This window comes from Portunus trituberculatus, chromosome 38 (genome assembly GCF_017591435.1).
Source record: "Portunus trituberculatus isolate SZX2019 chromosome 38, ASM1759143v1, whole genome shotgun sequence".
NCBI lineage: Eukaryota > Metazoa > Arthropoda > Malacostraca > Decapoda > Portunidae > Portunus > Portunus trituberculatus.
The window spans coordinates 24030704-24044708 of NC_059292.1; the positions used below are offsets into that span (position 1 = coordinate 24030704).

Genomic DNA, 14005 nt, shown 5'->3' on the forward strand with positions numbered 1-14005 from the left:
CATATAATGGAAGGCTAATCCAATATTTTTTATCAAATTATACGTTTCTCCAAACATCTTATCAATATGAGCCTCAAACTGCCCATGGTCTTGTATTATCACTCCCAAATCCTTTTCCTTTTCCACCTTTTTCAACACTACTTCTTCACCCATCTTATATGACCCTCTTGGCCGTCTTCCACTCTTTCCCATCTCCATCACATGACTTTTGCTCAGATTAAATTCCATTTGCCACCTCTTGCTCCACTCCCAAATCTTATCCAGGTCTGCCTGTAAAATTTCACAATCTTCTTCACTCTTCACACACCTACACAACTTTGCATCATCCGCAAACAAATTAATATAACTGTTTACTCCCTCTGGCATGTCATTAATATATACCAGGAAAAGTATTGGTGCCAGCACTGAGCCCTGTGGGACTGTGTGTGTGTGTGTGTGTGTGTGTGTGTGTGTGTGTGTGTGTGTGTGTGTGTGTGTGTGTGGTGTGCGTGTGTTTACCTATTTGTGTATTACAGGGCCCAAGCTAAGCTCTCTGTGTCCTGCCTCCTTGGCCACTCCTGTCATATCTCTCTTTCACCTGATTGACACACACTGCGTCAACGACATCACTGCTCAGTTTATTCCACTTATCAATGCTACGATGCGGGAAATTGTATTTTCTCACGTCATTTAGACAGATGTCTTTTATTAGTTTTTTTCCATGTCCTTGGAGATGATTACTTGTGGTCACCTTTATCAACTCTGTCCAATATGTCAATCTTGTTCACCAATTTATACGTAGTTATCATATCTCCCCTTGTTGTTCTCTCTTCTAATGTGGTCAGCCCCAGCTTCCTCAGTCTTTCCTCATAGTCTAACTCCCTGAGTCCTGGTACCATCCTTGTTGCCAGTCTCTGTACCTTTCCACCTTCTTCACATTTTTCTTCATATGCGGTGACCAGACACATGCTGCATATTCTAACTGGGGTCTTATTAAGGTACATAATATCTTCTTCATCATTTCTTCATCTAGGTAGTGGAATGCAAGGCCAATATTTTGAAGCATGTTGTCTGTTTTCCCAAAAATCTTGTTAATGTGTTTCTCCGGTGACAAAGTGTTTTGCACGGTTACTCCTAAGTCTTTCTCCTCATTGGTCTCTTTAATTTTCTCATCACCCAGCCCGTAATCCCAGTTTGGTCTGTATCTACTTCTTCCCATTTTCATAACATGGCTCTAGTCTATATTAAATTCCATCTGCCACTCCTTACTCCACTCATATATTTTATCAAGATCTTCCTGTAACTTGTTACAATCTTCCACATTCTTTACTCTCCTCATAATTTTAGTATCGTTCGCAAACATGTTCATGTAACTGTCAATTCCTACTGGCATATCATTAACATAAATCAAAAACATGATGGGACCAAGCACTGACCCTTGTGGAACTCCACTGGTTACCTTCTTCCACTCGGACTTCCTTCCTCTCACCACTGTTCTCATTTCTCTTCCCATTAAGTAATTTTCCATCCATTTTGCTAGTTTATCATTTACTCCTCCAATCCTCTTTAGTTTCCACATCAGTCTATTGTGTGGTACTTTATCAAAGGCCTTTCTCAAGTCCAGGTAGATAGCATCCACCCATCCCTCTCTATGTTGTAGTATGTCAGTCACTCTTGAATAAAAACATAATAAATTGGATACGCACAATCTTCCTTTTCTGAAACCAAACTGTCTTTCACTCAGAATGTTTTCACTTTCTAGATACTCACTCCACTTAGCTTTAATTACTTCTTCACATACCTTGCACAATATACTAACTAGTCAACGATACTGGTCTATAATTTAGCGGTTCCATTCTACTACCATTCTTATATATAGGCACAATGTCAGCTCTTTTCCACTCTTTTGGGACTAATCCTGTTCGTATGGAGGTTTCCATTTATATCAAATACGGGGTTCAACAATTGATCCTTACATTCATTTAGCAACCTCCCAGATATGCCATCAGGCCCCATTGATTTATTAATATCCAGATTGCTTATAATTTTCCTTACATCTTCCTTAGTAACCCATGATGTCCTGCATTTGCTTTATTTCCGTAGGCCTTCCTCCCATAAAATGCTCCTCCTTTGTAAACACTTTGCAAAGTTGTCGTTCAAAATTTCAGCTATATCTCCAGCATCTTCATATACTTCTTCCCCGTTTTTTACCTTTTCTATTGCCTCCCTTTTATTTAGTTTTTCATTTATGAATTTGTAAAATATTTTTGGGTCACTATCACAGTTTTCCACCACCCTCTGTTCATATTCCTTCTGTGCTGTTCTCCTTACTTCAACTATTCCTTGCTGTTTTGTAGACTTCCCTTGATAATACATCACTGTTTTTGTTAAAGTTTCTTCCATGCCTTTTCTTTGTTCTTTTTTGCTTCTTCACAATTTCTATTAAACCACTGTTTATTATTTAAAGTCCTCTTTCTGTGATATGGCACAAACTTTTTCACAGCAGAGTTATACAAATCCATAAATTTTTCGTATTTCAATTGCATATCCCATTCCTGGTATACCACGGACCAGTCAATTTCATTAAAGAACTCCCTTATATGGTTATAATTTGCCCTAGTATAATTAAATTTTTCCTCCCTGCGTTCCACAATCTTATTCGTGCTTAATTCCGTGTTCAGCTCAAAGCTTAGGACATCATGATCGCTTTTCCCCAAGGGACATTCATGTTCAATTTCCTCTTTTAGAGAGATTCCCCTGGTAAATACCAAATCCAACCTTGCTGCAACATCTTGTCCCCTGCACCTTGTTGGTGATCTCACCCACTGTGTCATCAAGTTATTTGTTGCTACCTTTAACAATTCTTCTGCCCACTCACCACCATTCACCACTTCGTAGTCTTCCCACACTATTTCTTTGCAATTAAAGTCTCCAACTATCATCACTTTATCCTTTCTGCTGAGTTCTTGCTTCATTCTGTCTAGAGTATTTCTCATTACCATTTGGTACTGTTCATATTCCCAAGCACTGTTTCTGGGTGGTATGTATACTGTTATAATATTAATGTCCCTCTTGCCATCTGTTATAAGCATATTTACCACTTCCTCATTTCTCTTACTATAGTTCACCTCCTTCACTATCAGATCTTCCTTAGTAAGAACCATTATACCACCACCTCCTTTATTTTTTCTATCATTTCTCCATACTTTGTAGTGTTATACAACAAACCAGTCAAGCTTTATTTCGGGCCTTAGCTTTGTTTCCACTACACACATTATGTCCGGTTCGTTATTTCTTAGGTAATCCATACATTCTAGCCTCTTAGACAGAAATCCATCTATGTTCGTGTAAGTCACTTTTATTCCATTCCTAGTCTCATTCTTCCATGTAATGCCTATTCCGTCTGTTTCATCCACCATTTCTTTAGCCTCCCATTTCTCATCCTCCAAAAAAACTTGGTCTTTTCCTCCTCTGTTCTTTCATCATTCCTCTCCTTCACTTCAGTTACAGGCTCCTTCATTTTCATTCGCCTAACTTGTGACATATTTCTTCTTATGTAAATTGTTTTGGTTTCCTCAGAGTCCTTAAGATTACAAGCCCTCCTCAACAAGGCCTTCGCTGCCACCTGAGACTTTAATTTCAATTTTAATGGTCTATTCTTGCCTTCCTCAAAAGCTCCCAATCTCACACTTTCTTCTACCTCAGCATATAGGTCCTCTTCTTCCACAGAGATCTTGTTCAGTAAAGACTTAATCCTGTCATTTTCCTTATCCCTCCTGTCCTGCCAGTTCCTGTTAGTTTCCTCCCGCAATCCTATTATGATAACACATTTTTTCTTTTCAGCAATATCTCTCACCACATACTCATTTTCCTTTAGTGCCTTTACCATTTCCCTCTGCGTAATCCCTTTATTTTCCTCTTCCTGCTTTTTTACTATCTCCCTAAACGACCTTTGTACCTCCTGATGTTCATGGTTCACTTCTTTCATCCTGGTGTCAATTATATTAAGACATTCCTCTTTCCTCAAGTCCCCTTCGGATATTTTTATCTCCATTTCCATGAGTTTAGCTTTCATCTCTTCACATTGTTTCCTTAGTTGTTGGTTTTCTTTCTCCATCTCTACTTTTTCCTTCAATAGTTCTTTGTTCGCTAGCGTTAACAAATAGATCTCTTTTTTGAACGAATCATTTTCGGCTAGAACTCTATCCAGTTTTTCTTCTATTGACAAAATGTTTCTTACTTTCCTCCTGGATTCTTGCATCCATATCATTTCTGCAGTCCTTTTCTAGTAATTCTCCTTATCTCTAGTTTTCCTTCCATCTTTTCCAAGCCACATCTCTCTTTTCCTTAGCCTTAACACAAGTTGCATTAAACCAATCCTTTCTTCCTTCCTCTCTCGGTTTATACTTTGGTACAAATTTCATAACTCCTTTATAATATTTCATAAAAATCTCATATTTCTTTTGCACTTCTCTGATTTGTAACATCTCCCAATCTAATTTTCTGAAATAATTTTTCAAACTTTCTGTGTCCATCTTTCTATAATTCAATCTACCACTCCTGTATGTCTCGTCCTTCCTTCGCTGTGTTGTTGCTATCTGCATTTCCATAACCACATGATCACTCTTTCCCAAAGGACACTTGTATTGTATATCTCCACATAGGTACACTTCTCTTGTTAACACCAAATCCAGTCTAGCCGGTTCATCATCTCTATATCTAGTATTTTCCTTCACCCTCTGTTCCATCATATTTTCCATCATTAGATTAAGAAATCTCTCTCCCCATGCTTCCTCTCCAACACCACTTACTAGATTTTCCCAATCCACCTCCTTACAATTAAAATCTCCTACTAGTATCACCTTTCTTTTTCCAGATAATACACTTTCCAAACTCTGTAAAGTATCCTTGATCATATTGTCGTATTCCCTTAATGTCCAAGAATTTGTTTTAGGAGGTACATAGGTCACCATGATTATTAATTCTTTTCCATCACTTTTTATCCTTATGCTTATCACTTCTGCATTGTTCTTCCCATACCAAACCTTATCCACATTTCTTTCTTTCTTCGTCATAATCATAACTCCTCCTCCACCTTTACTCTCCTATCCTTTCTCCATATATTATATTTATTATCCAAATTTATCTTTGTTTTTTCATGCAATTTTGTCTCAGTCAAACACACTATATCAGGCTTCTCCACCATCATATAGTCTTGCAATTCCAATCTACTTGACAGTATCCCATCTATATTAGTATACATTACGGTCCACCCACTGCTCCCTCTAGGGGTTCCTCCGTATTCCTTCTTTCCACATACCACTTTCTGACTCTCTCTCCTATAACTCTCCAAAAACTTTCTCTTTCCTCCTCAGACCGCTCATCATTTTTCCTTCTCGCCTCTTCCACCAATTCCTTATATCTTCTCCTCTCTTCCTCATTTCTATTCTTTCTCACAAACACCTCTTTACAACCTTCTATCTCTCTTAACTTTGATGTTCTATATAGGACATCCTCCAGATTGTTGTGACTTCAGTACTACTTTAATCGGTCTGCTCACTCCCTCCTTATACGGACCCAGTCTATGGATCTCTTCCACTTCTTCTTGTAGGTCTTTTTTTTCATCATCATTTAGATTTTTGAACAGATCTCTTACCATTTTCAATTCTTCCTTAATTCTCTTAGGCTTATATGTTATATTTTGTTCTTTCATCCCAAATATTAACACACTCTTCTTCTTTTCTGCTATTTCCTTATCAATGTTTCCTTATTCTTCATTACATTAACCAGTTCCTTGGACCTTTCTTTTTTGTCTTCCTTCAACTGATCTTTAATTATTTCTTGTAATCCAACCATCTCTGCTTCCCTCGACTCAGTCCATTGTGTTTTCTTCAGTTCCCATTCCCTTTCAAACCTTTCATTCTGCTCACTAATCATTTCCTTAAAGTCATCTTTCTCCTTTACTACTCTATCCATTTTCTCCTCCAACCGTCTCTTGTATTTTCAACCTCCACTTTCAAGTGCGCATTCTCATCCACCAATCGTTTTTCATTTTCCTCCAGTCTCTTAACTCTTTCCTTCAAAGCCTTGCGGAATTCTCTATCCTGCTCCTCCTCACTCCTCTGAACTTTTAATTCCTTCACTAACTCCTCAAATCTCTTCTCCAACATCACCAATCTACCTTGCAATGTTGCCCCTGTTGAAGCTGGACTCATGCTTTGACTGGCCACTTTCGGCTTTGCTCCCTGGGCCTCATCAACATATTTTGAATTTGGTAATTTATTCCTTACCGGTCTATCCATTTTTTCTTACTCTTCCTGGGAACATGTGGGTGTGTGGTCACTGGGGGCCAGGCCTGGTAGCTACGTGTGTGGTTGGATGCGTTGGCGGCTGCTATGGCTGGCCTTTGTGGGTTCCCACTCTGTCATTTGGAGTGTGGAGGTTCTCCCACCTCCGATCACTCCCATGTACACGCCACCAAGCTACGTTCACTCTGTACACTCGTTCACTCGCTCTGGTCGCCCCTCAATAGCAATAACTATTCTCACTCAAGCACATTGCTTAGTGTGTGGAGTGTTAGTTATATGCCGCTCTTGCGCAGGAGGTACGTTCGCTCTCCACGGAGCGCTGTGTGTGTGTGTGTGTGTGTGTGTGTGTGTGTGTGTGTGTGTGTGTGACTCACCTCAGCTGCTTCCTCCAGGTCTTGGTCAAGAGATATGGACACAGGTACAAACTCAGCCAACTTCATGGTGGTCTTAGGCAGGTGTTTGGTGAGTGCTTCCTCCTGTAGGGCAGCCATGGTCTTCAGTACACGACGCATGGCCCTGTTGAACTGCCCCAACACTGACTCCACCGGCAGGTCCAGCAACTGGCTGACCTCATCAAAGTTCTTCAGCTGGAGTCCTAGACCAACCAAGAGAGCCTGGAAGTGCACATGAAAAGCAGATGTGCATGTGTGAGTGATCAAAGAATTCTATGTAACTAGAAAGATCTTGTTTGGTATCTCTTGTGGCATAACGGATGGCCAGGACAGAAATACTCTTTGCTGCTGTACCCAAATTAATCTGTCAGTTCTGTCATACTAAATATTAGCACAACTCTCATATAAGATGGAAAACTAAATCATTTTCTATATCTATATTTATCTATCTATCTATCTATCTATCTATCTATCTATCTATCTATATATATATATATATATATATATATATATATATATATATATATATATATATATATATATATATATATATATATATATATATATATATATATATATATATATATATATATATATATATATATATATATATATATATATATATATATATATATATATATATATATATATATATATATATATATATATATATATATATATATATATATATATATATATATATATATATATATATATATATATATATATATATATATATATATATATATATATATATATATATATAAAGTATACAAATATATCTATATATAAAATAGATAATTTACTTCACAAAAAAGTCAGAACATTGGAGATGTACTATAAACTGACAGTGATAATTTAGCAAGTGTGTCTTCTCTGCACTATCAATTCAGAAAGAAATGGTGAACAAATACCAAGACTAATGATTCCATCTGAAAAATGCAACAAAACTGTAAGGAATTATTTCAGATAACTGCATTAAATGACATGATACAACCTCTTCAACCATTAATGTTTTTCCACATAAGAAAAAGTGAAACCATCCTTTCAGGCACTGATGAAATACAGAGCAATAGAAAGGTTACGAAAACTTCTAGTGTTTCCAGCTCTCACTTTCCAACTATCTCCCAAACAGTGGGCTTTGTAACCATACTGGCTAACAAATGACATTCAAAGAAGCAGACTGGTTCTTCACAAATAATGTCCACTTATAATAAAACAAGTATGAAACAAACTTACAGACTGAATCTGAGACAGATGGAGTGCTGGAAATCTGTGGGAGAAGAAGAGGGAGGCGATATGGGGCAGAATGTCTGTTATGAGATGACGGTCAGCAAGATTCTTGGAGTACTTTTCCAGGCGCAGCAAGTCGTGTCCAGTCACAAGTAACTTCAGCTCCTCCCACTCAATTGCTGAAAACATTTCAAACCTGTTAGTGTTAAATATTTGTGAAGCCGTAAGAAGGAATATTGTGGATATTCAATTCATTAAAGGTAAAGTTTATGCTACATCATCTGCTAATGTCTTTCTTTTACAGAAATGTGAGCTGCCCATTTTACATCATCACACAAGTTTGGCAGAGCAGGAAAAGGAAGTCCTTGGCCTCTTCCCACCATGGTGAGTCAGGAAAGGAAGAGCAAAGGGTAATGAAACAACTGATACAAAAAGGAGTAGAATGACAAAAAAAATAACATCAATTATGGTCATACAAACTGAATAACATAAGGCCTAACCTTTCCATGGCACAGTCTTTGCATGGGCCTGAATCACTGCCAGAGACAGCATGGGATGCAGATCACTCAGTGGCCCACCAAGCAGAGAAAGGAACCTTCGTAAAAACTCAATGGAGGAGTACTGCAGCCAGGAGGGGGCAGTCTCGGAGTCACTTGTCTCCTCTGGGCTTGACAACATATGCACCATGACACAGCTGTGTTCACCTGTCACCTTGTTGGTTACCTGACTGTAATGAGTCAACAGCTTCATTATCAAAAATTTTCATTTTTTGCAGAAAAATACAACAAACAAGTATCATTTTGATGGATCTTGAAGGTGATATTGTCAAAAAGTAATTAGGCTTGAAACAATGACTCATCAGATATTCATACTATTCATGCTTTTATTTTCTATGGCTCTTGCCAGTATACTGCAGATCTTTTTTTAGCACCTGTTTAATCTATTAATTTTGTGATTCTGACTATAACGTCAAACTCCTAGAATTTTCTGTTTGTTTCTACATTTCCCTCTACTTATGACGAATTACTTCAATTTCAATACAATTCTCATTATTCTGGCTTTACCATTTAGTGGCTAACACCTTTAGTGGGCTTTTTCTTTTACTGCATTTTGTTTCTTTTTTGCCAGTCCGCCACCCAAAAAATAATGATAATAATAGATAAATACAGGGAAGACTCAATACTCGAATGTCTTCAAAGTCTAACTTTTCGATACTCGAACGTAAAAGTTCAACTTGATAGTCGAAAAAATATCTGGTACTCAAATCTTCTGATACAGATTTCCCTTGTTAATTGATGCCTCATTATTTGATATTTCGATTTTCCAATTGTTATGAATCATGTCCACTTGCTCATTTTTCATTGTCCAGGCTTGTTTATTCAATTTCTAACTGCTCACCAGAATGTAAACAAACCAAGCACACTGCAACCACATCCCAACCATTGCTGGAGTTGCCACACATTAAAATTCATTATCACTATAAGTAAGTTTTCTGTTTGTCTTTTGTTTGTCCTCTACAAGAGCTGCTAATTCAAGGTTCAAGGTTCTATCATAGCCTTTGTAACGGTGCTGGATTGAATCGTTGTTTCTTCCTTCATTTACTACAACTGGTTCTTTCATCTAAATGTTTTATTTTCCTTTCTTTGGAGGTAGATAATGATGCAGTTATCTTTAGTAACCTTTAGTCTGAAAGCTGGAAAGTAATCTCGAGCCACCAGTACCATCAAGATCAAGATCAAAATCAGTCATCAGGAGATGTAGAGACAGACTGGGTGAAGAGTGAAAGAGGAGTTAGGCAGGGTTGCATATTATCACCAACCCTCTTTAGCTTATATACAGAGGAACTGGCTGCTAGATTGAGGAGAATGAATGCAGGTGTAAATGTGGGTAATGATAAGATATGTGTGCTCTTGTATATAGATGATGTTGTTATGAGTGAGTCGGCAGAACGGCAGAAGAGCTTCAGAGTTTGCCTGATGTTGTAGATGGGTATGGAAGAGACTTTGGGGTGAGGTTTAGAAGTGAAAAGAGCAAGGTAATGGTTGTGAATGGGTCAGAGGATGAGAGGAACTCAGTGTGGAGACTAGGTGAGAACGAGATGCAACAGACAGATGAATACAAGTACCTGGGGATGTGGATGAGTCCGGTTGGCTGCGTGAAGACAAAGAATGAGAAGATAAGCATGGTGAGTCAGTGGGTAGGTCGGCTAGGAAGTGCAGCAAGGATGAGAGCGAGTAAATATGACGTGCTGCGAGAAGTTTAGAAGAGCGTGGCTGTTCCGAGCATCATGTATGGTATGGATGTGATTGCATGGAATGAAAGTGAACTAGAAAAGTTAGAAATAGGGCAGAATAGAGTTGCAAGAATGGCACTTAATGCACCTACATATGCAGCAGTATAGGCTCTTATGGGAGACATGGGTTGGAGCACTTTTAGAGAAAGGTATGTAAAAGCGACCCTACGGTATAAGGCTAGGTTAGAGTGAATGAATGATGCTAGAATAGTGAGAAAAGTGTTTCTGTGGAATGTCAGGAGTAGCAAGTGGGGGAAAAAGTGTGTCAGGATGGTGATGAAGAGTGGTCTAATAGCTAGTTGGGCTTCTCAGCAGGTAGAAGGAAGGCACTTAGAAAAGGACTGGAGTATGATAGTTAGAAATGGAGATGGTAGAGAATGGGGTGTAAGGAAGTGGAGGAGTGAGATAGACAGAGTAGTGAAAGGTGTGGGACTGAGTGACTGGAGGAATAGGATTGAGCAAAAGAGTACCTTGGAATGGTATAGAGAGAAAGAGGCCCTAATGTATGAAAAGTGGTATGATGGAAGCCTGGCTGGGGACCTTTTCTTCCGAGCTAGGGCACAGTGCATGGATGTGAATGCAAGGAATTATAGATGGTCTGAGTCCCGCAGCAAAGTGTGCCAGATGTGTGATGTGGGAGAGGATGAGACGGTGCAGCATGTGGTACTGGAGTGCGTGAAGTATGAGGTATGAGATGATGCAAGTGGTGCTGAGGGAGCTGGGGCATGACAGAGTGGAGATGACAGGAAGGGAATGGATGGTGGTGCTGCTGGGACTCTGTGGGGAGACGAATGAAAGTACGATTGAGGCTGTAAAAGAGTTCCTGGAGAGAATGTGGCATGCTAGATGCCAGATTTCTCACTAGAGGTGTGAAAGATGGTGATTGCCCTCTTTGTTGTTTGATTTTTTTCCCTACAGGCGTTGCCGATACAAAGGCCTGACGCAGAAGAAATTCTGCATCACCTGTAGCATCAAGATCAAGATAAAATTTAGTTATGTTCAACCAATAGTGTTCTTTTTGCTAAAAATTCACATTCATTGTTGGATATTACAAGTGATACAAGCATGATGTCTTCCAAGCAGTCTGCAACAGCTAATCCTGGTGAATTGAAGGCCAAAAGGCCAATGAAAAGGTTATCTTAAGAGCAAAAGTTTGAAATTTTCAAGTGCCATGAGGGAGCTAGGGAGCTAACTTCATCACCAGAATCCTGCAGTTACCACACTCCACTGTCTCCACCATCATCAAACAAGCAGCTCAAGTGTGAAGAAAGGTGAGACAGCTTCTACATTAATGCTAAAGATGCTGATGAGAAAAAAAGGGAGCCAATAATGGAGGAAATGGAGAAACTCTCAAGACTGTGGATTGATGACCAGACTCACTGCCGAGTGGCCCCTGCTAACTTAACTGAAGCTTGTTTTCCTCCACTTACCAATGGATATAGGCCTTAAGAGGAAACCAGTGCTAAGGTTAGAATGAATTACCTGATCTATAGGTAATCAAACTTTTTCATATTTGAACAGCCATTTGGAACAAATTAAGTTCGAGTATTGAGTCTCCATGTTAAACATATCTGATAAAAAAAGATCACACAAACAGAGTTCCCAGGTACAGTAATGACAACACAGGTGCCCTTTCCATCCTAAGCACAAAGAAGCCTCTCCTAACCTGATATACAATGGCACGTAGACTGCTCTACACCAGAATTTGAGCAGAGGCAGTGTGACGCCATAGGATACTCCAAGGTAGTCTATAGACTCAGGTGGGCGTTCTCCCAGAGCTGAGAGCAAGGGTTCACCGCTCTGCCTTGGAACTGTGGGAAAAGATGTATTTTACCATAACATGCAAGCTATGACAGCAGTGAGGTGGTGGCAGCAAGAGTTATAATATGTAAGCAAGATTTGTGAAAAATGAAGGTGTGATTAAGCAAGTAGCTATTTTGGATGAGAGAGAGAGAGAGAGAGAGAGAGAGAGAGAGAGAGAGAGAGAGAGAGAGAGAGAGAGAGAGAGAGAGAGAGAGAGAGAGAGAGAGAGAGAGAGAGAGAGAGGAGAGGAGAGAGAGAGAGAGAGAGAGAGAGAGAGAGAGGGGAGAGAGAGAGAGAGAGAGAGAGAGAGAGAGAGAGAGAGAGAGAGAGAGAGAGAGAGAGAGAGAGAGAGAGAGAGAGAGAGAGAGAGAGAGAGAGAGAGAGAGAGAGAGAGAGAGAGAGAGAGAGGAGAGAGAGAGGGGAGAGAGAGGAGGGAGAGAGAGAGAGAGAGAGAGAGAGAGAGAGGGAGCGAGAGAGAGAGAGAGAGAGAGAGAGAGAGAGAGAGAGAGAGAGAGAGAGAGAGAGAGAGAGAGAGAGAGAGAGAGAGAGAGAGAGAGAGAGAGAGAGAGAGAGAGAGAGAGAGGGAGGAGGGAGGAGGAGGGAGGGAGGGAGGGAGGAGAGAGAGAGAGGGAGAGAGAGAGGAGGAGAGAGAGAGAGAGAGAGAGAGAGAGAGAGAGAGAGAGAGAGAGAGAGAGAGAGAGAGAGAGAGAGAGAGAGAGAGAGAGAGAGAGAGAGAGAGAGAGAGAGAGAGAGAGAGAGAGAGAGAGAGAGGGAGAGAGAGAGAGAGAGAGAGAGAGAGGAGAGAGAGAGAGAGAGAGAGAGAGAGAGAGAGAGAGAGAGAGAGAGAGAGAGAGAGAGAGAGAGAGAGAGAGAGAGAGAGAGAGAGAGAGAGAGAGAGAGAGAGAGAGAGAGAGAGAGAGAGAGAGAGAGAGAGAGAGAGAGAGAGAGAGAGAGAGAGAGAGAGAGAGAGAGAGAGAGAGAGAGAGAGAGAGAGAGAGAGAGAGAGAGAGAGAGAGAGAGAGAGAGAGAGAGAGAGAGAGAGAGAGAGAGAGAGAGAGAGAGAGAGAGAGAGAGAGAGAGAGAGAGAGAGAGAGAGAGAGAGAGAGAGAGAGAGAGAGAGAGAGAGAGAGAGAGAGAGAGAGAGAGAGAGAGAGAGAGAGAGAGAGAGAGAGAGAGAGAGAGAGAGAGAATATTACCAATGCTATCTTTTTCAGTGGTTGAATCTTGTGTTGGCTGTGGGAGGTCAATGGCAGGATCATGCAGAGCAAGGTGCTTTCCTCCATAGTAGTCACTAAGAAGGCTGATGGCTCTTGACCCGTAGCCCATCGACTGTGAGGGAAAGTGTCTTTGAGTTATCATGCCTGCCTTTAGATGCATTGTAATAACACTGATAAACTAGATGGAATCCCTGACATGAATGTAGAAAGTAATGTGCCTTAGATGTTAGAGATGTAATAATTATAAAATCACAAGATAATTTGTGAAATCTGTACTTTTGGTCAGTTGGTCAGAAGTCAAGTAAAATGATAAACTTCTTTCCTCAGTGCTTAGAATTTTTCACTAACCCCAAGTTTTCTGGTCAGTCAAGAGTTCATCAACTGTCAGACTTTTCAAGGAGGCTGTCAGTAGATCAAAGAACATAAAATCAAGGAAAAAGGTAAAGTACAATGGAAATGAGTACCGAATACTATGCAACTTCTGACTGCAAATGTACCTCTAATTAATACATCTTTATTATGATCATAAAAATTATTATCAATTCCTAATCATTTGCAAAGTAGTTGGAATATATATATCTATCTGTGTACCAGACTGGGAATCCTATATGGATGGCCTAGACAAAGCACCACACCTTCATGCACACATCAATCACACTCTTAGCCCTGTAAGAGTGAAGGATAATCTTGTAGACCATCCCACTACACCTAGAATATTAAATCATATAAAAAGATAATAATATGGACTGTTTGCCTACCTGACTGCTGGGTTCATGAGCT

The 14005-nt window shown here is 39.8% G+C and overlaps 1 protein-coding gene across 1 annotated transcript in view; it reads right to left on the minus strand.

The window, feature by feature from the left end:
- The window catches only part of LOC123515106 (RNA cytidine acetyltransferase-like), a 43669-nt gene that overhangs the window by 1413 nt on the left and 28251 nt on the right, over positions 1-14005 (minus strand). Inside the window, exons 13-17 of the mRNA XM_045273545.1 lie at positions 13205-13337; positions 11872-12016; positions 8413-8639; positions 7919-8091; positions 6662-6901 (exon numbers count right to left, since the gene is read on the minus strand). Of these exons, the coding sequence (XP_045129480.1) occupies positions 6662-6901; positions 7919-8091; positions 8413-8639; positions 11872-12016; positions 13205-13337 (918 nt within the window). The remainder of the gene's footprint in view (positions 1-6661; positions 6902-7918; positions 8092-8412; positions 8640-11871; positions 12017-13204; positions 13338-14005) is intronic.